General features: G+C 41.2%; 1 protein-coding gene across 3 annotated transcripts in view; it reads right to left on the reverse strand.

Moving 5' to 3' along the window:
- atp11b (ATPase phospholipid transporting 11B) overlaps window positions 1-25632 on the reverse strand; it is a 191344-nt gene that overhangs the window by 68310 nt on the left and 97402 nt on the right. For all 3 annotated transcript variants that reach the window (XM_078563954.1, XM_078563956.1, XM_078563957.1), the window contains exons 15-20: window positions 22589-22657; window positions 21535-21608; window positions 18805-18908; window positions 13898-14079; window positions 7624-7827; window positions 1575-1728 (exon numbers count right to left, since the gene is read on the reverse strand). In XM_078563954.1, coding sequence (XP_078420080.1) covers window positions 1575-1728; window positions 7624-7827; window positions 13898-14079; window positions 18805-18908; window positions 21535-21608; window positions 22589-22657 — 787 coding nt within the window. The remainder of the gene's footprint in view (window positions 1-1574; window positions 1729-7623; window positions 7828-13897; window positions 14080-18804; window positions 18909-21534; window positions 21609-22588; window positions 22658-25632) is intronic.

A 25632-nucleotide genomic window follows, 5' to 3' on the forward strand; every position in this document is an offset into this window, starting at 1 on the left:
TTCCAAAGACTAATAGGCTATTCTCTCAATTGTCTAGCATTGTTAGAACTTGTCATACTACATTTTCTGACAATTGTGGGGAGGATACTTTCATTAGCTAATTATCCAAATAGAGACAGACATATCACCCTTGCTGTGAAATGATAAAAAGGGACTTGGTAAACACCATAAGGCAGATTCGGTCAGGCAACAAGGAAAGCACAACGTAATGGTAGTGTGCGTGTCAACAGGCTTTTTGTTATTTTCCTTGACCTTAATGTGATGTGCACAGTCTTTAGATTGACTGTGGCTGTAGAATCTCCTGGGTATACTTGTTTGCATGATCTGTTTCAGGCAATCACTTCAAAGTAAAGACATTCCCGCTCTGAATCAAACAAAATAATCCATTATAGGATTGAACCATAGAACAGTTACAGCACAGAAAGAGGCCATTCAGCCTTCGTGTCCCTGTCAGCTCTCTGCAAGAACAATTTAGCTAGTCCAGCCTTGCAAATGTTCTCCTTTCAGGAGCTTATCCAATTCCCTTTTGAAAGTCACGGTTGAATATGTCTCCACCACACTCCGGTAGTACATTCTAGGTCCTAACCGCTTACTATGTAAAAATGTTTTTCCTCATGTTGCCTCTGGATCTCGGCTTCTCTCTATCTACTCTATCTAGGCCCCTCATGATTTTGAGCACTTCTATCAAATCTCCTATCAACCTTCTCTTCTCCAAAAAGAATTCCAACCTCTCCAATCTATCCATGTACTGAAGTTCCTCACATCCAGGACCATTTTTGTAAATCTTTGCTGGATTCTCTCTACTGCCTTCACAGCTTTCCTAAATTAAAGTGCCCAGAATTGAACACACTACTTTAGTTGAGGAAGAACTAGTGTACAAATATTCATCATGACTTTCTTGCTTTTGTACTATATGCCCAAGAACCAATGAATTTTAATTAATTCAATTTTCATCTATTTAATTAACAGCAAATAGAACTTACACTCTCCATAAAAGCTTGAAGTTAAAACCATTCACTGGTCACAGCAAACAACAGATTCTATGACACATTTGTTCAAAAGTGTTCTATGCTCCCATCCTGTCTTTCTCAAGAAAATCATCTCCCCAATTATGGAACAATGCCTGTGAAGAAGGGACTGTATCACATATGTACCTGACTAAACTTGTAATCACTAGCCCTTGACTGACATACGAAACTTCCAGCAGGAATCTCCGGTCAGATGCAAGCTGATTTTCTTTTCATTAATCTGGGAAGACCGCGATGAATTGTCACTTGAGATAAGAATTGGGATCAAACCTATAAACTTCCCAAGATGATCTAATTAGCAAATACATTTGCTGCATTGAGTCAAAAAGGGAGCTGAATTTTAAAGATCAGTATTTTAATTCAGGTAAAATAAGTTAATTCCTATTTTCATACCAATATACTCAAGGATAAGGGAATCATGGGACTTTTGGTCTCTATCATATTAGACCACAATTTGACATTGCTAAATTAATATGAACAACATAAGAAATTGCACATGCAATTTTGATTTCTTTGTCCAACTGCACTTTTGAATACGCAACTTACTTTTGCTTTTTGCAGGGGTGCCATTCGGCAACATAACACAGCACTGCAGTTTTTGCTAATTTCCATGAACAGTTCTTCATGTCCCCTGAGTGCGATTGAAAGGCTAGTTCCATCTACAACCAAGCCATGCTGAATCACATGATCCTGTTTTATTCTGCAATCATAAACCATTTGTTAAAGTTTATAATTCAGGTTTCTGATTTTTTTGCATAGTTAATTTGTGCATGTACATCAGATAAAACACTGCCTGTGCCAATCTATTTCAGACAGGATTTAAAGGCTCAATTTAATGAACAGCAAAGAGAATTTACCCTCTCCATAAAAGCTTACATTAAAATTATGGATCCATATTGTGTGCATTTATTGCACACCTTCCACTCATGCACAGGGAAATTTATTTATGGCACAGTGCAGGGCTTGCTTAAGTCAATTTATACAAATACACGAATTAGGAGGTGTAGGACACTTGGCCCATTGCGCCTTATCCCATTACTCATTTACTATAGCAATTGCTGCTGCTAACTGGAAGTTCCTTTTTACATACGCTCAGATCTTGGTCGTTAGTTGGTTCATAGACTAGAACAAACACAAATTAAATATGGAAAATGACTTGAGAGGATTGCTTTTTTTTTTAAAACAGTACCAACTAACCAAAAACGATAACTGCTTCAGGCAGAAGGCCTAAGGATTCATCTAGTCCACCCCTTTGTGCATTTCTGGTAGCCCAAAATCCCATTTGTTAACAAAAACTTGTCTAGTTCCTTTTTGAAACACATCAAGGTTTCTAGTTTCATACCCCAATGCTGGTAACCTGTTTTGCATACTTACCACCTTTTTTATTGAAAAAAAATCCTCCTGCATTTCCTATCTTCTGTTATTATTCTTAATTTGTAAATATGACCCCTTGTGCTAAAACTCTTTACATGGCAGAAAAGCGTGCAGATCCAATTTGAATGAACTTCATAACGTTAAACACTATCACAACCCCTCTCACTTTTCTCTTTCCAAATTCCTCACCTGTTCATGCCAATTTCCATTTTCAGCAGGACTGCTGGGGTCGGATGGGGAGGGGGAAGAGGAGGTGGAGGGGAAGAGGCTAATCTTGCCACTGTCCTGTTCATTCCTCCCACCAGTATTGCCTTCTTGAACTCTGCCCCATTAACAATCATGGCCCCTCTTCACACTTCCCTCCAGAACGCCTCTTCACTCACAAACCAAGCCCCTGTTATTCATAACCTTATTGTGGATGGTTGCACTGACAAACCTCTCTCATGGGTGGCAGTATCACACCCCTGATTGAAGCCTCTTTGTCCATCTTTTACAGCCACCATCTGCCCATCCAATAACCACGGTAATGGTGTGGTCCTTATCACCAAATCGGACCTTTGTCTCTCTTTCTACTCCTCTGGTGCCTTCTCCTCCTTACAAGCACTTCAAGCTGTTCCAAACCCCTTGCCTATACTTTACAATCCCTTGTTTCTCACTGCCCTGCCGAGTCTATACCAATTTTTGTAACTAAGATATTCACCCTTAACCTCAACACCAAGTGACTCTTCATTCCCTGTGATTTCAATCTCCATCTCAGGTCACTTTATTCTCTATCCTCTGACAACACTAAATCTCTCCCTCCAAATAAATTCCCCACATTCACTGCCATCCCTTCACTTTGCCATGTTACTGGCCCCCTCCCACCCCTGACTCTCACCACCTGAATTCCAGGTGAGGCCATTTCTGACCACTTCCTTGCCTTCCTCACCATCACTTCCTTATGCATCTGTCCTTGGGATAAATTCTCTTCCAGGTCACTTATAACTGTACTTTCAAATATCCAACTCTCTCATTTTTGGTCCACAATGCAGCTGTTGATCCGCTCAACCACTCTTCACCTGTGATTTCCTGGTTTACAGTTGAACCTCTACTCGCTCTCACACTGGGAAATCCCTCTGATGTTGCTCCAATCTTTGCTTCCTCAAGTTCAAGAGGCGCTGACTTGATCCTGTCTAGCACCAAGTTAATTTAGCGTTAATTGCCGGATCACATCAAGCATTGTCAAAACCTTAGTTTGGTTTATCAAAACCATCCACTACTTCAGGCTCACTCAGAATAGGAAAGATAATCCCTGGTTTCTATTTTCCATCACCAACCATCTGGTTAAACCACTTCTTCTCAGGTTCCATTGCCCTCACCTCCAACAACCAAATGCAAGGGCATCTTCCTTGTTACCAAGATTGAGACCAACCATTCAGCTACCTCTAAACTTCCCCCAAAGATCCCCACAACACCCCCACTGCATTCTGGTAGTTTCTTTCCTATCTTCTCTCATGCCCTCTCTGAACTCATCATCTCTACAAGATCCACCACTGTTCCCTTGAATGCATTCTCACTGAACTGCTGACAATCCAATTCCACTTCTTGGCCCATCCTGCTCGCCGACACTGCAGAAGAGTTCCTTCTATGCAGATACTGCTCCCCTCCTTTTCAAAACCATCATCACACCACTCAGGAAAGAAAAATCACCCTCAACCCCTCACCTAACAAACCTAACCTCTAACCTCCAACCTCCCTCCTTTCTCCAAAGTACTTGTAACATGTTGTTCCATCCCCAATTTCATGCCCACCTTTCTTGCAAGTACTTGGTGGAAACTCTGCAATCAGCTTTCTGCCCCCCACATAGCACCAAAACTGCTTTGAAGTCACAAAACATTCTTTATGACTGTGATCACAGGTGCACCATTTTTCTTCATCCTTAAATCGACCTCTCTGCAGCTGTTAACACTGTTAATCACAACACCCTCTTCCACTGAGCTGGACAATGGAGGAGCAGCAATGGGATTTGTCCTCAAGGTTCCTTTCTTATCGATACAATTGTAAGCATTGCATTTCCATCAATGCCTTCTCTTTCAATCAAGCACCATTACCTTTACAGAACTCAGTGAGCCCATCCCTAGCCCTAACCTCTTCCCCCATCTACATGTTATCCCTTGGCAATATCACCAGAAGAATTAGGGTCAAATTCGACGTATGCACTGACAAGGCCCAGCTCTATCTCACCAGAATCTCTCATGGTCCTTCCTCTGCCTATGTAAGACAGCTTGCTTGTTTGACATCCATCCTGGATGAGTGACAATTTTTCCAGTTAAACAATGGAAAGAAAAAGCCACTGTCTTTGAGCCTGCCACAAACTCTGTACTCTAGCCACTGATTCCATCTTCCTTCCTCGACACCGGCTTACATTGAAGCAAAACGTGTCCGACTTCTGTGTCCTATTTGAGTTGTGCTGAACTTTTGATCCAATATACTCTCCAAAGATTGCCTAATTCAACCAATAACATCACCCAAATTCTGTGCCCGCCTTAGCCCATCTGTTGATGGAATCTATACCCATTACCTTTGGCACTTACAGATTCAAGGTGGTCAATTCTTTCCAAGTCAGCACTTGATTCTTCAAAAGCAGATCCAAAATTCTGCAGCTTGTATCCTATCCTTCACTGTCCTGTTCACCAATCAATCAAACCTCTACACGCTGACCTAAATTAACTCCTACTCACTCAATACCTTTTATTTAAATTTCTCATGCTTGTGTTCAAATTTCTTCATGGTCTCCCTCTCCTTCTTTAAAGCCCTCCTTAAAATCCATCTAAGCTTTTTGCTACCTTGATTAACATTTCTTTCTTTGGCTTGGGGTGATTTTTGTGTGTTTACGATTCTGTGAAGTGCTTTGGGAAACTTTTCTCCATTAAAGGCGTTATATAAATGAAAGTTGTTACCGAAGGACAGAGGATTTGAAAAAAAATGAACAGTATATAGAAACTAGGAGCAGGAGTAGGCCATTCGGCCCTTCGAACCTGCTCCGCCATTCATTATGATTATGGCTGATCATCCAACTCAACAGCCTTCTCCCGCTTTCTCCCCATACCCTTTGATCCCTTTCGCCCCAAGAGCTATATCTAACTCCTTCTTGAAAACATACAATGTTTTGGTCTCAACTACTTTGTGGTAACGAATTCCACAGGCTCACCACTCTCTGGGTGAAGAAATTTCTCCTCATCTCAGTCTTAAATGGTATACCCCATATCCTCAGACTGTAACCCCTGCTTCTGTTTCCCCCACCATCGGAACATCCTTCCTGCATCTACCCTGTCTAGTCCTGTTAGAATTTTATAGGTTTCTATGAGATCCCCCCTCATTCTTCTGAACTCCAGCGAATATAATCCTAATCGACTCAATCTCTCCTCATATGTCAGTCCCACCATCCCAGGAATCAGTCGGGTAAATCTTCGCTGCACTCCCTCTATAGCAAGTACATCCTTCCTCAGATAAGGAGACCAAAACTGCACACAATATTCCAGGTGTGGTCTCACCAAGGCCCTGTACAATTGCAGCAAGACATCCCTGTTCCTGTACTCGAATCCTCTGGCTATGAAGGCCAACATACCATTTGCCTTCTTTACCGCCTGCTGCACCTGCATGCTTACCTTCAGCGACTGGTGTACCAGGACACCCAGGTCTCGTTGCACATTCCCCTCTCTCAATTTATAGCCAGATAATAATCTGCCTTCCTGTTTTTGCTACCAAAATGGATAACCTCACATTTATCCACATTATACTGCACCTGCCATGCATTTGCCCACTCACTCAGCTTGTCCAAATCCCACTGAAGCATCTCTGCATCCTTCTCACAGCTTACCCTCCCACCCAGCTTTGTGTCATCTGCAAATTTGGAGATATTACATTTAATTCCCTCATCTAAATCATTAATATATATTGTGAATAACTGGGGTCCCAGCACCGATCTCTGCAGTACCCCACTAGTCACTGCCTGCCATTCGGAAAAAGACCCATTTATTCCTACTCTTTGTTTCTTGTCTGCCAACCAGTTTTCCAGCCATTTCAATACACTACCCCCAATCCCATGCGCTTTAATTTTACACGCCAAGCTCTTATGCGAGACTTTGTTGAAAGCCTTCTGAAAGTCCAAATAAACCACATCCGCTGGCTCCCCCTCATCAACTCTACTAATTACATCCTCAAAAAACTCCAGTAGATTTGTCAAGCACGATTTCATAAATCCATGTGGACTCTGTCCGATTCTGCCACTGTTTTCCACGTGCTTAGCTATTAAATCTTTTATAATGGACTCTAAAATTTTCCCCACTACTGACATCAGGCTGATGGGTCTATAATTCCCTGTTTTCTCTCTGCCTCCCTTTTTAAATAGTGGGGTTACATTAACTACCCTTCAATCTGTAAGAATTGTTCCACAGTCTATAGAATCTTAGAAGATGACCACCAATGCATCCACTATTTCTAGGGCCACTTCCTTAAGTACTCTGGGATGTAGATTATCAGACCCCGGGGATTTATCGGCCTTCAATCCCATCAATTTCCCCAACACCATTTCCCCACTAATACTGATTTCTTTCAGTTCCTCCCTCTCACTAAACCCTGTGTTCCCCAACATTTCTGGTATGTTATTAGTGTCCTCCTTTGTGAAGACAGAACCAAAGTATGTATTTAGTTGGTCAGCCATTTCTTTGTTCCCCATTACAAATTCCCCTGTTTCTGACTGTAAGGGACCTACATTTGTCTTCACCAATCTTTTTCTCTTCACATAGCTATACAAAATTTTACAGTCAGTTTTTATGTTCTCTGCAAGCTTACTCTCGTACTCTATTTTCCCCTTCTTAATCAATTCCTTGGACCTCCTTTGCTGAATTCTAAACTGCTCCCAATCCCCCGGTCTGTTGTTTTTTCTGGCCAATTTGTATGCCTCTTCCTTGCATCTAATACTATCTCTAATTTCTCTTGTAAGCCATGGTTTGGCCACCTTTCCTGTTTCACTTTTGCGCCAGACAGGAATAAACAATTGTTACAGTTCACCCATGGTCCAGTATATATTAATAGTAAATGTAACCGTCACAAACTTAAAATTTACAATATTTAATTATTGATGAATGGTTTTACTAGAACCAATTCACTGCACAATCACAAAACACAGAAGGATCGTGTGGAATTGATTAAACAGACCACAAAAAGAGAACATGATTACCTTCTATCAAGCCTTTGAAGCTGCGCAACACATTCAGTGTCTGATTTCTGATTGGTAAGTTCCAAAATATTCATGGTCCTGTGAAAATGTCCGCTTGATAAACTCACACTAATTGCAGTTTCCTGTTTATCTCCTGTAAGAACCCATACTTTGATTCCTGCCAATTTAAGAGCTTCTATTGTCTCTGGAACTTTTTCTTGCAACCTGGAACAAGAAACAAAGCAGTTAAGATACTCTCAGCAAGCAACATATGTCTAATTAAAATTTCTGATAGTTATTCAGTAACATTGTCAAATTATGCAACTAGGTGGGCAGCAGCTCAGATATAGGCTCAGCTCTGATACTCCAGGGTCAAAAGCACTGCACACACACATTTCCTGAACTTATACATGGAAAGACTGCTATTTATCCAAGGTACCAAAGGGCCAGTTACTATAGAATTGTACCTAGAATGAGTCCTTATTTTTTGGAGGGAAAATGGGGCAGGTGAAAACTAACATGGAAAACAAAATTATGTTCAAATTGATGTTGCTTTGTAAGTGGCATAAGTGCATTAAATAGGCTACATTTTAAAAATCCAAATGAGTTATTGTCACTTCTAATGAGTGACTCCTATCAGGTCATTTGTTTTTAAAAAGAGATAAAATTCAATGTTCAAAGACCCAGGCCCTCGAGGTAATGCAGTTCCAGGTAAATTGGCTTAACTTGCCCTTGAAGAGATGATGTACAAAAAAACACCTTGGTAAACTATGGCTCTTCTACCTCAAAAAAGTTCTTATATGGACTTTCTAAAACTATACAAGATTCCCAACTGGTTAGAGAAAGTAAATGTGAAATAATACAGATATGCCAAGAAAGCAGGTCAAAAGAGTACACACTCAAAGATATGAAAACCATATTTAAGGCAGACATAAAGAAGTATTTCTTAGCAGAACGGTTGAAATAGGTTACCCGGAAAAGTGTTGAGGCAAGGATATGGGTTAATTTAACTGACAGCTGGATACTATGATGGGAGGATGACTGAATAGATATCCTGTATGAATGAAATAAAATGACATGGAGGTCCCTTCACTGGAAACCTTCTTTTGAGTAAATTCGGTGCTCCTTTCCTCAACGATTAAGTTAATTGTGTAATCAATAATTTTTACTTAAGAAGTTCCATATCACAAAAGAACACACACTCAATCTCATAAGTTGAGATGAGCAGCTCTTCTCAAAATAATGTAATACTTTATGTATTAGTGTGAATGCAAGGCCTGTGGTTATGTGACCAGCAAAATCTTACGATGTACTATCAGGTTTTAATAAATGGGGCCAAAAAAATTGAAATATATTAAGAAGTTATGTCCAAATCACTACACAGCTAAATAATACTGCTGAGAAATGCCTTAATAAAATGTTTTCACTTAAAGGAATCAAAACATCAGCTCACGACAGTGCCAACATCCAAACTTTTAGGTGCAAAGTATTACTCAAATCATTATCACCTGACTTCATCAAATGTTTGGTACAACTAAAATCAATTAAAAAATTAAACATAAGAATAGATTACTTACAATAAAGAGTCTTCATCATTGTATGATCAAAGTTCAAAATCTAGACACAATCAGGAATTGCTGTTATCTCACAGGGGAAGTTACCAGGAAACATTGTCACTTGAACTTCATGTTCTGGGAGTCTGGTAACCTCATCTCCAACCCTTATGTATTACAGCATCACTTTGAAACAGGCCTTCACTCCTCTGTCTGGCAAAGGCAGCAATAAAACCTGCAGGACCACCAAGAGCACTAACATTTTACAGAAATAAATAACTGTTAAAAAACAAAATTGGGGTTGGCCAGGAGGGTGCTTTATACGAGGAGGCTAAAGTTCAAAGAATGGAGAAGCCTTCACCTATGCTAAGTAATTATAATTTTCTTTTAAAAACAAAAAGCTAAAAGCTACTGCGGATGCTGGAAATCCAAAACAAAAACAGAATTACCTGGAAAAACTCAGCAGGTCTGGCAGCATCGGTGGAGAAGAAATCAGTTAACGTTTCGAGTCTTCACGACCCTTCGGCAGAACTGAAGCATAGTTAGGAGAAAGGTGAAATATAAGCTGGTTTAAGGTGGGGGGGGCGGGGGGAGAGAGAAGTGGAGGGTGTGGTGATTGTGGAGATAAGCAAGCAGTGATAGGAACAGATAATCAAAAGATGTCACAGACAAAAGGATCAAAGAGGTGTTGAAGGTGGTGATATTGTCTAAGAAAAGTGCTAATTAAGAATGGAAGACAGGACACTCAAGGTACAGCTCTAGTGGGAGTGGGGTGGAAAGACTAACAAAGTTTTAGTTTTAGATTTAAAAATAATGGAAATAGGTGGGAAAAGAAGAATCTATATAAATTATTGTAAAAAAAGGGAGGGGGGAGAGACGGGGTGGGGATGGGGGGAGGGGGAGTTTAAGATCTAAAGTTGTTGAATTCAATATTCAGCCCGGAAGGCTGTAAAGTGCCTAGTCGGAAGATGAGGTGCTGTTCCTCCAGTTTGCGTTGGGCTTCACTGGAACAATGCAGCAAGCCAAGGACAGACATGTGGGCAAGAGAACAGGGTGGAGTGTTAAAATGGCAAGCGACAGGAAGGTTTGGGTCTTTCTTGCGGACAGACTGCAGGTGTTCTGCAAAGCGGTCGCCCAGTTTGCGTTTGGTCTCTCCAATGTAGAGGATACCGCATTGGGAGCAACGAATGCAGTAGACTAAGTTAGGGGAAATGCAAGTGAAATGCTGCTTCACTTGAAAGGAGTGTTTGGGCCCTTGGACGGTGAGGAGAGAGCAAGTGAAGGGGCAGGTGTTGCATCTTCTGCGTGGGCATGGGGAGGTGCCATAGGTGGGGGTTGAGGAGTAGGGGGTGATGGAGGAGTGGACCAGGGTGTCCCGGAGGGAACGATTCCTACGGAATGCCGTCAGTGGGGGGTGAAGGGAAGATGTGTTTGGTGGTGGCATCATGCTGGAGTTGGCGGAAATGGCATAAGATCATCCTCCTTATCTGCTCCTATCACTGCTTGCTTATCTCCACAATCACCACACCCTCCACTTCTCTCTCCCCCCACCCCCCCACCTTAAACCAGCTTATATTTCACCTTTCTCCTAACTGTAATTTTCTTTTTATTTGTTCATCCTCCACATAAGGTAATTTTTCGAAGCAGTAACATCCCTGAGAAATTGAATTTTCAGATCATCTTGAAGACTAACTGAGTGCTTTTTGTCTGGACAAAAATGATTTGTGACAGCATATGAGCTGCTCCAGGCAACTATCTTAGAAATAAAAGAAAGCCAGACTTGCATTTATAGAGCACAACCACTGGAAAAGTCTCAAAGCACTTTACAGCCAATGAGGTACTTTTGAAGTGTAGTCACTGTAGTAATGAAAGAAGCCTTGAAGGAAATCTGCACAAGTTGGCCCATCAAGGGACCCGCACACAAACTAAGTGAACTTCATTCTAGTTGGTCCTGCTTTGGCACATAAGTGATACAGTCAACTATCTACATTGTTGACTTATTTAATAATAATTTAAAAAATTTATTATAATAATTATAATGTAATAATTATTAATAAATATTCCATAATTATCTGAATCTATAAAGGTCTTTCACCCTGACTGTTGACTTGGCCACAAAATCTAAGCGGTACTTTCATTAAAAGAAATGTTGAATGATTGACAACGCTTGATCAGTATAATTTTCAGAATTTGGTAACAAAATGATTTTAAGCAGAGATGGAAATTTAACCTCACTCCCCGTCAAACAAGTTAGGTCTACTGGTGAAAGCCATTCACTAGCCTTTGGTGTTTATTATGAAGGCTGGCAAAGTAATAATTTTTAAGAGATTTCACAAGAGTTGATAAGAATTTGACTTGAGCTTTGATCCCAACAAGTTGAAGTTCCATCTGGGGTCAAACTAAGAAGGAAATGGTTGAATTTATCAAATGTACTTCATAAATAGGATTAAGTGAAAAGCTCTACTATTACCGCATCAGCTAGGTCTAAACCACAGGCAGAAATGGGCACAAATGAATTTGGAGAAACCCTAGCAACCCAAAAGAAATATTGGTATATGATCCTGCATATTTATACTGATCATTTAATGAGCACGTGAAGCAATTCAAATTAGTATGCTAATTTTCCCAAGTGGAATTGTTCCTAGTGACCAGCAATATTGTTGTATGAATGACTGTTGGATACCCAACAGATAAAAGCCATGCATTTAAAGACCATGCTGACAACTACATCTTCTCTGTATAACCTGTAAAGCAAAATATGCATTTTCTTCATCCTCACTAGGACCTCACTGAACAGACCACTAATCTCAACAACTCTACTTGGGGTGAGTCCTCTTTCATCACCCATACATGTTGGAGATATCAATGTCCATTCTAAACTCATCAATAGCTTTGTTTAGATTCGAGTGTACAGGTTTTGTGGTCTAGACTTTCTTCTAAAAGAACCTCAATGCTGAAAGAAACCAAGTGTAACAAGTTTCTAATCAGCGCCTTTACTAGGGTATACTAGGTCAATGACATTGACATCTGTTTTATCAATAACTGTTAGTGTCACTGGGCTGGTACCAGAGTCAAAGCCCAGTCAGTGCAGAATTAGTGGCAAGGTCGACGTAGATGAAAATTGTTTGAGGCTGAAGCCAGTGCTTTGAGTGGGACAAACAGCTGCGTCAATGGTTGTGGTGCCTTGTCTGTCAAAGATCGGATGTGCTGCTCATTCTACCACTGCCACAGTTGGCAGAAGGCCCAGAATCCAAATCTAAAGATTAATTTGCAGCATGGTTAAACGCAGCTTTGAGGAATGTTGCACCTTCTCTTCAGTCATGGGAGTTAACAAAAATTCAATTAAACTGATGCAGCTTTAAAGGAACAATCCTGTAAATTCTCCTCATTGATTTCTCATCTGGACCTGCGGCAGGAGATGCTTCATTCTACTGAATATCCCCTTGTGCAAGGCTGAGTTAAACTTTGACTATCTGGATGCCAGAAACTGCTTTCAATTATTAAGTCAATTATGTTTTACTTATGAAATAAATCTGGAATAATTGTGTGTCTATCACAAGGAAGACCTATGGTATCCTACAAAAAAATTTTAAGCCAACACAAATTAGCAGTTTGGTGTAATCTAGAGTTAGGTTGGTCAGTTGAGCCTAGCAAGTTTTGATGAAAAATAGTTAATCAAAATTTTAAAAAGGATCATTGCTGTGTTCATAAAGAATAAAAGAGACTGACTTCTATTAAATAACTGAAAATAATACATGGAAACATGGGAAGCTGCCTACTGCCTCAAAAAGGAAAATGAAAACAACTCTTCAGCGATGCTGTGTTATAGGATGGGGAAAGGTCATCGCACCCGAAGAGTACAATATTCTTAATAGCAATTCCTGATTGTACTTGAAGGCTGAGTAAGTTTTAAAAATAAGCAGAACCCACATCAGGAATTGGTGGTTAACAAAATATGCCACTCGTTTCTCCAGCAATGTGTCAGGTGCCAACTTGATTTCTTTTCTAAAAACCACCATCTCCTGATGTGTTCCTTACCTTCACATTGCACATGCAGCATGGTTGATGATAAGGAAAACATCCAATGTACAAAACTGAATTTCAATTCTGAAAAGAACTTAAGTATCCTACTATTTTGTTAAATCTCTGAATTCCGTTAACACCATTTGAGTGAGTATAGGTAGAGCTGCGTTCATTTCCATGATAGGATTAAATACATCAAAAGAACAAGACATCTGATATGCATTCTTAAATTGCAATAAAAACAAATAATTGGATTGATGAAAATGCATTAAGCAACTATTAGTTCCAGCACATTTGAGGTTACCTTGGTACTTGTTTAAAAAAATGAACCAGATTTTCATTATAAATTACAAAATGCATGAAATGACAGATGATTAATAGCTTCAAACCAGAAGAAACAAAATCATTTCTGCCTTCTACTATAGATCAATCAGTAACATTTCAGAAATATCCACAGCATAAAAACTTAATCTACAGAATTTGTTAGAACCATAGAAAGGTTACAGCACAGAAACATTCAGCCCATCGTGTCTGCGCTGGCCGAAGAGAAAATAAAACTAGCTGTCCATTTTAATCTCACTTTCCAGCATTCTCAGAATAATTATTTCATTAAATTATGAAGAGTCTAATTTATTTACATAACTTATAACTTCATGGCAAAGTAAGAGGATTCATAGATATCTAACTGGAGTAACAATAATGACAAAGCATAAACATACTTGTCTTCTACGCCAGAAACTCCCAGCAGATGCAGGTCTCTTTCAACAAAATTGAAAACATCTGCTATTTCTTGTTCTCGGTGCTGCAGAGATGTCCTGGCTTCAAGAAGCCGAGATGCTATTTCCTCATATTCTTTCTTGGTTAAATTCTTGCATGCTACGCAGAGCGTTCGCAGTCCTTTCTAGAAAGAATGTGTAAAATTTGTGATTTCTGTAGCATCTTGTGCGTCCGAAGTTGCATAGCCAATGATTACTTTTTGGATTGTAGTCACTGTTATGTAGGAAGACGTAGCATCCAGCTATGCACAGCAATGTCCCATAAGCAGCAATTGGCTGGATTTTGTGGACAACAGCAAGGCAATGGTGCTTGCTCTGACCTCAAAAAGCTGCCCATAAAGATCCAGTGATCTTTGTGGTGCAGATTTCCCATTTCCTGATGGCAGTTTAAATTTGGTGCCAAGTTAAGGAGATTTGTTGATGTGCAGCAGTGATGTCAACAAGCAAATAAGCAGTCAAGCACACTGAAGTATCCAAACACAGCAAACCAGGAAGTTAAAAGCACTAAATCCTTCACACTTAAATTAAAATTTTCAGATCAGTGAAATAAATGATTGTGGTTGAATTAAAATGGAAACTAAAATGAAAACAAACAAAATGATTTTAAGAAAGACAACACAAATATAAACTGACTTTTCAGGGTCAGTGAGGAGTTAGCAGTAATTATGAAGTTAATACTGTTAAAAATCCTGTTGCACCTTAATGAACAAAATGCAACTTTTACAAGGGTTTTTACTGCAGGGCTAACAACATTAGAGCGGAAATTCTCATCAATTTAAGATTCCCCATTGATTATATCCAAGGGTGCATCTAGGATACTGACAGCAACTTTTGGATTTCCACATTATTCTGTGCACATTTGGATTCCAAAAGTTGTCAGCTTAATTCAGCCACAACATTAAGGGTCCCGCATCCAGCTTTGACCAGTGACAAATGCAGACATGACAGCAATCCACATTCTCTCGAAGGAAGGATTGCTATTTAAAGGATCCAGGGAAGAGTCAATATGGCTGCAGCAGGCAGAAGAAAGGAGAAGGATGGCATCAAGACGTTGGAAATTGTCTCCCAATTCTCTGACTCTTCCTTGGAGCTCATGCTTAAGGCAGTGAGGTTCAGCAAGGAAGTGTTGTTTCCAGTGGACAGGAGGAAGAGGCCAAGCAGCCAATAGCAAACGGGCATAGCTGCAGGTCAGTGAAGTAATGATGAGCAACAGGAGTGTGGTCCCTCGTAGGTGGGAACAGTGCCACAATGCCACAAAAGATTTAGTGACCAAATAAAGGCAGGAAAGACGAGTTGCATAACACAAGGTGCCAAACGCTATACTCTGACTCCCCAGCCATTGTCCTTCATAATACTCCTCAGGCTAACAATATCCTTCAGCTCCACTCATTCCTGTCTCTCCAGACACTTCCACGCCCAAAACGCACTCTCACCCTCACCTTACTGATATCTCACTCCCAGGCTTACAATCACTCCTCAAAAATGTTCTCAACCATCCTCCCCACACTTCTGCAATGAGTGAAAGCAGAGAATTATGAATGTGAGAGACAGAAAAGCTTCAGGAAGAGCCACAGAACCATGGGTGGACCTGCAATTGTTGCCACATTGACTGCTGTGGAGAAACAGGCTCTGGACATCAGCAGGGAGGCACAGTCTGTGGGCGTTAGCGATGGAAAGACTGTGGTCACCCACATACCCGGTGACACCATTATGTGCAATGTGCCAAATGGCATAGGGTCAAGCAGATTAGAGAATTAAATGCGTGGCTCAAAGAGTGGTGTGGGAAGAAGGGGGTTTCGGTTCATTGGGCACTGGCATCAGTACACACATCGCCATTCCTTCACTGTCGTTGAGTCAAAATCTGGGAACTCCCGCCCTAACAGCACTGTGGGTGGTCCTACAACACATGGACAGCAGTGATTGAAGGAAGCAGCTTGCCACCACTTTCTCAAGGGCAATTGGAAGTGGGCAATAAATGCTGGTCTACCCAGCAACTGCTGGAACCCATGAACGAATAAAAAACTCAGGAAGAGAGAGTTATTCCTCGGAATGAGCTCCACTTGAAGCGGGCTGAATAAATGTCCTGGCCAATCGTATAACTAGGGCTGCGGACAGGGCTTTAAACTAACGGCGGGGGGAGGGTTCAGATGAAGGGAAATTTGAAATCAAAAGAGAAGGATTGAGGCATCAGAACAATACAGCAATGGGGGTAAAGACAAGCGGAGTGGGACAGGAAGGAACAGAAATTTTAAAATTGTGCATCACCAATTAAGGTTATTGCAGGGAATAGAAGAAAAAAATGAAATTAAATGTTTTTTATCTGAATGCATGAAGCAGCAACAATAGTATAGAAGGTTACAAAGTGATCAAGGTTGGGAAATATTCCAGGCTACACAATATTTCAGAAAAACGGACAGAATGGCAAAGGAGGAGACATAGCCCTGATAGTAAAGAATGACATAAGGACATTAGTGAGAAAGGATCTGGCTTCATTGCCTCACTGAAATGGTGTCAAGAGCTTATAAAGTTCCTGGCCAGCAGTGAAGTGCAAGTAGACCAAGATGGAGAAAAGGCATGTGGAAGTGGGGACTTCTCTCAAAGCGCTCTCACTTCTCATTCATTGTCCTCCCTTTCCCAAAGGGAGCTCTACATGCTGCCTCCTGCCCAAAGTCAGGTGCAGTCTTTGGCAGGGCCCTCTGGCTCATCCTCCTTTCTCCCTCCTCTGAGAACGCCAGTCAGTTGCACCTTTCTCTTCCTGTAGCGCCTTTACTCTTTACAGCACAATCTTGGGCAAGGCGCACAACCATTCTGGAGACCTTTCATGGCATATACGAAGTGTGTTCCCAGATCTGATAAGGCACCTGAATTACATTTTCAGCAATCCGATGACTTGCTCTATCATCCTTGTGGTCAAGGGGCTCCTGTTGTACATCACCTTCGCATCAGAGATAGGGGTCCTCCCAGGAGTCATCAGCCACCTGCCCCTGCTGTCTGGAGTTTAAAAACCTTTGGTAGACATAACTGACGTAGAATGAATGAATCACAGCAGCTCCCTCGATATTTAGTACAGGCATGTATATTAACCTTCTGATGGTCATAGAAAAGCTGAGTATTGAGTGAATGGAATCTCTTCCAATTGATGAACGCTCCAGGTTGCGAACATATGCATTAGGAGGAGTAGGCCAGTTGGCCCTTTGAGCCTGCTGCCATTCAATAAGATCATGGCTGATCTGATTGTAACCTCAACTCCACATTCTTGCCTAACCCCGATAACTTTTCACCTCCTGGCTAACAGTGAAGTTGATCTGAGGTCGCCATGTATATTCAAGCAATGACTCCCTATATCTGTGGGAATCCAGTCGTATATCCCAAGAGCCTGACACGCCTCAATCAGTCTCAAAAGTGGACAAAAATAGAAGTTGACAGCCTTCAGAAATAAGATAAAAGCAAAATACTGTGGATGCTGGAATTTTGTTTCAGAAATAAGACATTGGTCACCCGTGGAGGTACACTTGTGGCAACAGATTGTCAGAGTCTGGAGATGTAATCAGAAGATCTCTGGAACAAGCCAGAGGTGAGGAAATTCAGGGCTGTGGTGACCTTAACATCCACTGGCAATGCATGCCCACTTGGGAGGAGGTCTTGTTCCAGGAAGCTGCATATGTCAGCCTAACGTGATGTTCTGAGCCTCCTGAGGTACTACTTTTTCATCATGTCAAGGAAGCTAATTCTTTATCAATGTACATTGTGCTGGGTGTATCACTTTCTTCGAGTTGCAGCTCTGTGTTCAGCCCCTCTGTCCTGCAGAGCAGCATGTGGCTATGCAGAAAGCAGCTCCTGCTGCTGTTGGTATGGCTTCTCCTGTTGTTTCTCATCAGAGGTCCATGCCATAGACGCAAGAGCTGTTCTCATGCTGCAGTCAAGGTTGACAGCAGGAGAGATCAGATCAAGATGAATGAAGTCAAAGGTAGTTGAAATGACTTCCAAAAAGTTAGAAATCACCTGTGATGCAACTAAATTAGGCTCCCAGAATAAGTCCTATGAGCACAAGCCTTTCATGTAGGTTGGGCCAGCTGCTATGCAATTCTTTGAGCTTGTTAGTTTCATTGATCAATGACTTCTCAATGTGCTCTCTGGTCTTGTTGACCCTGGTCAGTTCCACACAACTCGGGAAACCTGTGCGCTGGCTATTAAAAGCCAGAATTTTGAGTTAAATTCACAATTAATTGACTATTTAAATTACTTACCCAACAGTGCCATGGGGGTTTCCCATTTGCCCTCAAACGTACCCTGGTTAAACCTAGAAGTGGGCAGATCATGTCAGGTTCCTAACCCACTGCCACTTTGCTAGGCTTTAACCACCCTCTCCCACCCGGCAGTTAAAATTCTGCCCTTTGCTTCAGCATGAAATTTTAAATCAACAAAAACAACTTCAGTGCCAGCCAGACCACTCCCCCTGTACATTATTCAAACTTTAGCCCAATATAAAAAATAGCTACAAAAAATGTACAACTGCACCAGCAGCCAGAAGAAATAATCCATCAACTAACCTATAAGCAGTTCGCGATCCCTTTATATAGTACTGGCAGAGGTCCTTTATACCATTTAACATGTGCTTGGCTGGTCAGTGGTCTTCAAAAATGGCACCACCAACACTAATTAAGGGGACTGACATCATAATCTGTCTGCTCTGTGCGCTGCTGGAAATCATGAAACGTATACCTCTTTGCCAAGATGGCGCCAGATGTCGTGAACCTCATTTGAACATTAGGAGACCAAGTAGCACCTAAAAAAAGTGCTGTACAGCCTAATTTCTCACTCATAATTCTACAGAAAGGTGCATCACTTACCATAGCAAGTTCGTCCACATGTGTGCTAATTGTAGGTATTGCCCCAGTTTTGGCTAACGGGAGGATGGAAGATTCAGCCCCTTTGGTGAACATTACTGTCTTTCCTGAAACAATCATATGTTACAAATCCTCAATGATTAAAGAAACATTATTTACATGTAAATTTGTTGAAAGAGTAAATTTTCTCATTCATTAGAATGTCTATGCATGTAAGTTGTTTCAAAGAACTTATTGCTCCAAAAGTTTACAACTTTAACAATAGCAAAACATGGTATTTCCTACCTTGAGGTGTCAACCTGGTGAAGCTATAACAGGACTACTTGCGTGCCAAACAGCAAGTGATAGACAGACACCAACAGATCAGATCTAAGCTCTGCAGTCCTGCCACATCCAGTCGTGAATGCTGGTGGACAATTAAACAACTCACTGGAGGAGACAGCTCCACAAATATCCCTATCCTCAATGGTGGAGGAGCCCAGCACATCAGTGCAAAAGATAAGGCTGAAGTATTTGCTACAATCTTCAGCCAGAAGTGCCGAGTGGATGATTTATCTCGGCCTCCTCTGGAGATCCCCAGCATCACAGATGCCAGTCTTCAGCCAATCCAATTCACAATGTGTGATATCGAGAAACGGCTGAAGGCACTGGATACGGCAAAGGTATGGGCCCTGACAACATTCCAGCAATAGTGCTGAACACTTGTGCTTCAGAGCTTGCTGCGCCACTAGCCAAGCTGTCCCAGTACAGCTACAACACTGACATCTACCCGGCTATGTGGAAAGTTGCCCAGATATGTCCTGCACACAAAAATCAGGACAAATCCAACCCGGCCAATTACCACCTCATCAGTCTGATCTCGATCATCAGTAAAGTAATGGAGGGGGTCATCAACAGTGCTATCAAACGGCACTCTCTTAACAGTAACCTGCTCACTGACGTCCAATTTGGGTTCAGCCAGGGCCACTCAGCTCCTGACCTCATTACAGCCTTTGCTTAAACATGAACAAAAGAGTCGAATTCTCGAGGTGAGATGAGAGTGACTGCCCTTGACATCAAGGCTGCATTTGACTGAGTGTGGCATCAAGGAGTCCTAGCAAAACTGGAATCAATGGGAACCAGGGAGAAATCTCTCTGCTGGTTGGAGTCACATCTAGCACAAAGGAAGATGGTTGTGGTTGTTGGAGGTCAGTCATCTCAATTCCAGGACATCACTGCAGGAGTTCCTTAGGGTAGTGTCTTCGGCCCAACCATCTTCAGTTGCTTCATCAATGACCTTCCTTCCATCAAAAGGTCGGAAGTGGGGATGTTCGCTGATGATTGCACAATGTTCAGCACCATTCACGACTCCTCAGACACTGAAGCAGCCCATGTCCAAAAGCAGCAAGACCTGGACAATATTCAGGCTTGGGCTGATAAGTATCAAGTAACATTCGTGCCACACAAGTGTCCGGCAATGACCATCTCCAACAAGAGAGAATCTAACCATTGCCCCTTGTTCAATGGCATTACCATCACTGAATCTTCCACTAGCAACATCCTGGGGGGTTACCATTGACCAGAAACTGAACTGGACCAGCCATATAAATACCGTGGCTAGGAGCAGGCCAGAGGCTAGGAATCATGCAACGAGTAACTCACTTCCTGACTCCCCAAAGCCTGTCCACCATCTACAAGGCACAAGTCAGGAGTGTGATGGAATGCTCTCCACTTGCCTGGATGAGTGCAGCTCCCACAACACTCAGGAAACTTGACACCATCCAGGACAAAGCAGCACGCTTGACTGGCACCACATCCACAAACATTCACTCCCTCCACCATTGATGAACAGTAGCAGCAGTGTGTAACATCTACAAGATGCACTGCAGGAATTCACCAAGGCTCCTTCGACAGCCACGACCACTACCATTTATTTAAGAAGACAAGGGCAGCAGTTAGATGGGAACACCGCCACCTGGAATTTCCCCTCCAAGCCACCCTGACTTGGAAGTATTTTGCCGTTCCTTCACTGTGGCTGAGTCAAAATCCTGGAACTCCCCTCCTAACAGCTCTGTAGATATACCTACAGCACAGACTGCAGCAGTTCAAGAAGGCAGCTCACTACCAACTGCTCAAGGGAAACTGGGGATGGGCAATAAATGCTGACCCAGCCAGTGAAGCCCACATCCTGTGAATGAATAAAAAAAACTACAAATATATTTTGAAAATAATGTGTTAAATAGATCATCAAACCAAAATTCATAGGTTTATATTTCACCTCTCTCCTAACTATACTTCAGTTCTGCCGAAGGGTCATGAGGACTCGAAACGTCAACTGTTTTCTTCTCCACCGATGCTGCCAGACCTGCTGAGTTTTTCCAGGTAATTCTGTTTTTGTTTCAAAATTCATAGTTGTCTGACATCTATGTATTTGCATAGTGTCTAAGCTGACTAGGGAAAAAAAATCATATTTGCCAAAAGGTGCTTTTCAATTCAGTGTCACGTTAGTCCTGCCAACTCCTAATGCACAGTTGGGTAATTAATTGGCAGGCCCAGCTTCATCAATCATACTTTTGCTGTTATATGTGCAGTCCATTAATAGTATTAAATTGTCTGTTCTATTTATGTGCTAATATAGAGCTTATTTTTATGTTCTCAGCTTTCCTTTACATGCACACATTTGTTGTACATTAACAATATGAATCTTGATATCTTAAACTCTTCTGTGTAGTTAGTGTGTGTTTGTTAACATACCTTCTGGTGTTCTGACAATTACACTCATTCGCCTGCGCTCTGCATCAAACTCTAAAACCTCTAGAAGTGTGTACCTGTAGGAAGGGAAGAAAAAAAAGTTATATTCGTCTGAAGGAACTTTTAATTTGATAATCAAATGGCGTTATAATTACATCTGAGACCTGTATTTTTCAGTATCAGTACTGTCTTTAACTCATGTCAACCATGTGGCCTATACCCTGGTAAATATACTTCTTTTCAGTAATGGACTAAATAACTTGCCTCTGATGCTACAGCAGGAACATGGAAAGCTGCAGAAACCACAGGTCAGCACTCATGAGCAGCTTCACGTGTCATGATCTAGTAACTATGATCAATACTCTGGTTGGATTTACACTAAGTGCAGTATTGACGCAAAGTGAAACAGCTTAGCACCAACACTACAGCTGCAGTGTAAATGCACACTTAAATACATCATCAAACAGCAGAGGTGGGTAGATGAAATTGAAATGAAAACTGCATCTTTAATACACAGTCCAGCATAGCAAAACGTTCTATTCCCATCTAAAGTTTTATTCCCATCTATGGCGAGAAAGCCGACTTCGCCAACAACAGTGGTAGCAGTAATGCAACTGGCCTCAGGGTTCTTAGCTGAGGAGGGTAAAGTAAGCTGTGGTCCAGTTTCTAATTGCCATCCAGTAACTCTTCTGGGAAAGTCTGTCTGCACGTGAATGTTGTATGGGTATGGAATAGGGTAATAGCTATGGCCTCCCCCAAAAACCTTTCGAGGCTCACTATCCTGGCTGACGCATGAAGAATAGTCAGTTGAACAACATTGCAGTAAACAGGTGACATCAGTGGAACCATACCTTAATACATAGCTGCATATTCAGGAAACAAGGCAGGGGGTTGGGGGCGGGGTGGGGGTGGGGGGTGAAAATCAGACAGAAAGAGAAAATCCAGTTTCTGGATTTGTTGGTATAATCTTTTAAATGCCTGAATTTAAATTTGTTGTAATTATTCCCCCTCCACAATTTGAGAAAACATATCAAGGCCATGTACACAGTTTGGTTACCTTTCATCCTTTCCAAATGTGTTAAGTAATATATTTTCCTCCTTGAATCCAGCAAACGTAACCCCAATCCTATGTGAAAGAAAGAAAATCTTAAATGCATTGTCAAAACAGACAGCATTATGACAGAATCTAACAAATAGGTCTACGAAAAGCTTTACTACGGACTCATCTTATAGAAAAAGAGCCATACAAGATTCGTTGCTCAGACATGGGCAGCCCAATATTCTGAATATTTGCTGCACCAGATCAAATATTGGTTCACATGAAATTCCAGGCTTGCCCATTGGAACAGCTAATGAATTAAATACAAATAAAAAGTATTTAAAGATCGCCTAAATCATAACGTAGGTGATGATAGACAAACTGAATTCTATATTATTCCATCTTCCATCACATTCAACATACAAACGTATGAACTAGGAGCAGGAGTAAGCCACTCAGCCCCTCATGCCTGCTCCGCCATCCAATAAGATCACAGCTGATATGCTTGTAACTTCAACTCCACATTCCCACCTCCCCCAATAGCCTTTCACACCCTTTCTTATCAAGAATCTATCTAGCTCTGCCTTAAAAATATTTAAAGACTCTGATTCCACAGCCTTTTGAGAAAGAGAGCCCCAAAGACTCACGGCCCTCGGAAAAAATTTCTCATCTGTCATAAATGAGCGACCTCTCACTTTTTAACAGTGATTCTCTGGTTCTAGATGCTCCCACAAGAGGAAGCATCCTTTCCAGATCGCCGGTCAAGACTCCTCAGGATATTACGTTTCAGTCAAGTGTCTTTACTCATCTAAACTCCAGCGGTTCCAACCTTTCCTCAAAAGGCAACATGCCCAATCTTGGTATTAGTCAAGTAAACCTTCTCTGAACTGCTTCCAATGCATTTACATTCGGCCTTAAATAAGGAGAACAATGCTGCACACAATATTCCAGATGTGGTCTTACCAATGCCCCGTATAACTGAAGCATAACCACTCTACTTTTGTATTCAATTCCACTTGCAATAAACAATAACATTATATTAGCTTTCCTAGTTACTTGCTGTGCCTGCATACTAACCTTATGTGATTCGTGCACTAGGAAATCCAGATCCCACTGCATCTCAGAGCTCTGCAATCTCTCACCATTTAGTTAATATACTTTTTTATTCTTCCTGCCAAAATGGACAATTTCACATTTGCCCACATTTACTTCATTTGTCAGTTTTTGCCCGCTCACATAACCTATTTATATCCCTTTGTAGCCTCCTTGTGTCACCTTCACATCTTACTATCCTACCCATCTTTGTATCATCAGCAAATTTAGCAACAAAACCTTTGGTCCCTTCATCCAAGTCATTTGTATAAATTGTAAAAAGTTGAAGCCTGGGCACTGATCCCTGTGGCACACCACTCGTTACATCTTGCCAACCAGTAAGTGACGCATTTATGCCTACTGCTTTCTGTTAGTTGGCTAATCTTCCATCCATGCCAATACGTTGCTCTGTACACAATGAGCTTTTATTTTCCGCAATAACCTTTGATGTGGCACCTTATCAAATGCCTTCTTGAAATCCAAGTACAGTACATTCAACAATTCCCCTTTATCCACAGCATATGTTACTTCTTCAAAGAACTCCAATAAATAGATTAAACATGACTTTCCTCTCAGAAAACCATGCTGGTTCTGCCTGATTACCTTGAATTTATCTAAATGCCCTGCTATAATGTCGTTAATAATAGTTCTAATATTTTCCCTATGACAGATGTTAAGCTAACTGGCCTGTAGTATCTTTTTTCTCTCCCTCCTTTTTTGAATAATGGAGTTACATTTGCTATTTTCCAATCTAATGGAACCTTCCTGGAATCTAGGAAATTTTGGAAAATTAGAACCAACGCATCAACTATCTCACTAGCCACTTTTTTTAAGGCCCTAGGATGAAGTCCATCAAGACCTGGGGACTTGTCAGCCCGTAGCTCCAACAATTTGCTCAGTACTACTTGCCTGGTGATTGTAATTTTCCTGAATTCCTCCCTCCCATTTTCTTATTTACAGCTACATCTGTGATGTTACTTGTATCCTCTATAGTGAAGATCGATGCAAAATACCAGTTCAATTCATCTGCCATCTCCTTATTTGCCATGATTAATTTCACCGACTCACTTTCTATAGAGATCAACACTCGCTTTGTTAGCTCTTTTCTTTTCTAAATATCAATAGAAACCCACACTGTTTTTATATTTCTAGCTAGCTTTCTCCCGTACTCTAATTTTTCCTTCCTATTCTTTTAGTAATTCTTTGCTGCTTTTTATATTCTGTCCAATCTTCTGACTTGCCACCAATCTTGTGCAATTATATGCTTTGTCTTTAAGTTTGACATTATCTTTAACTTTTTTAGTTAACCACGGATGGTGGATCCTCTCTTTGGAATTTTTCTTTCTAATTGGAATGTATTTATTATGTATTTTGAAATATCCCCTTAAATGTCTGCCACTGCATCTCTATTAGCCCATCCATTAACGTAGTTTGCAACTCACTTTAGCTAGCTCTGCTTTTATGCCAGCATAATTGCCCTCATTTAAGTTTAAAATAATAGTCTTGGATCCACTTTTCTCTCCCTCAAACTGAATGTAAAATTCAATCATATTATGATCGCTGCTACCCAAAGGTGCCTTCACTATGAGGTAATTAATTAATCCTATCTTGTTGCACAGTACCAGGTCTAGTATAGCCTGCTCTCTGCTTGGTTCCAGAGCATGTTATTTTAAGAAACTATCCTGAAAACATTCTATGAATTCCTCATCTAGGCTACCTTTTCCCATCTGATTTTTCCAGTCTATATAAGAACATAAGAACTAGGAGCAGGAGTAGGCAATTCAGCCCCTCGAGCCTGCCCCGTCATTCAATACGATCATGGCTGATCTCATTTCGGCCTCAACTCCAATTTCCCGCCCTCGCCCCATAACCTTTCAACCCGTTACGAATTAAAAATCTGTCTATCCCCTCTTTATATACAGATTAAAATCCCCCATGATTATCGTCGTACCTTCTGACAAGCTCCCATT

Source organism: Cetorhinus maximus, chromosome 19, assembly GCF_964194155.1.
Source record: "Cetorhinus maximus chromosome 19, sCetMax3.hap1.1, whole genome shotgun sequence".
Classification (NCBI taxonomy): Eukaryota; Metazoa; Chordata; class Chondrichthyes; order Lamniformes; family Cetorhinidae; genus Cetorhinus; species Cetorhinus maximus.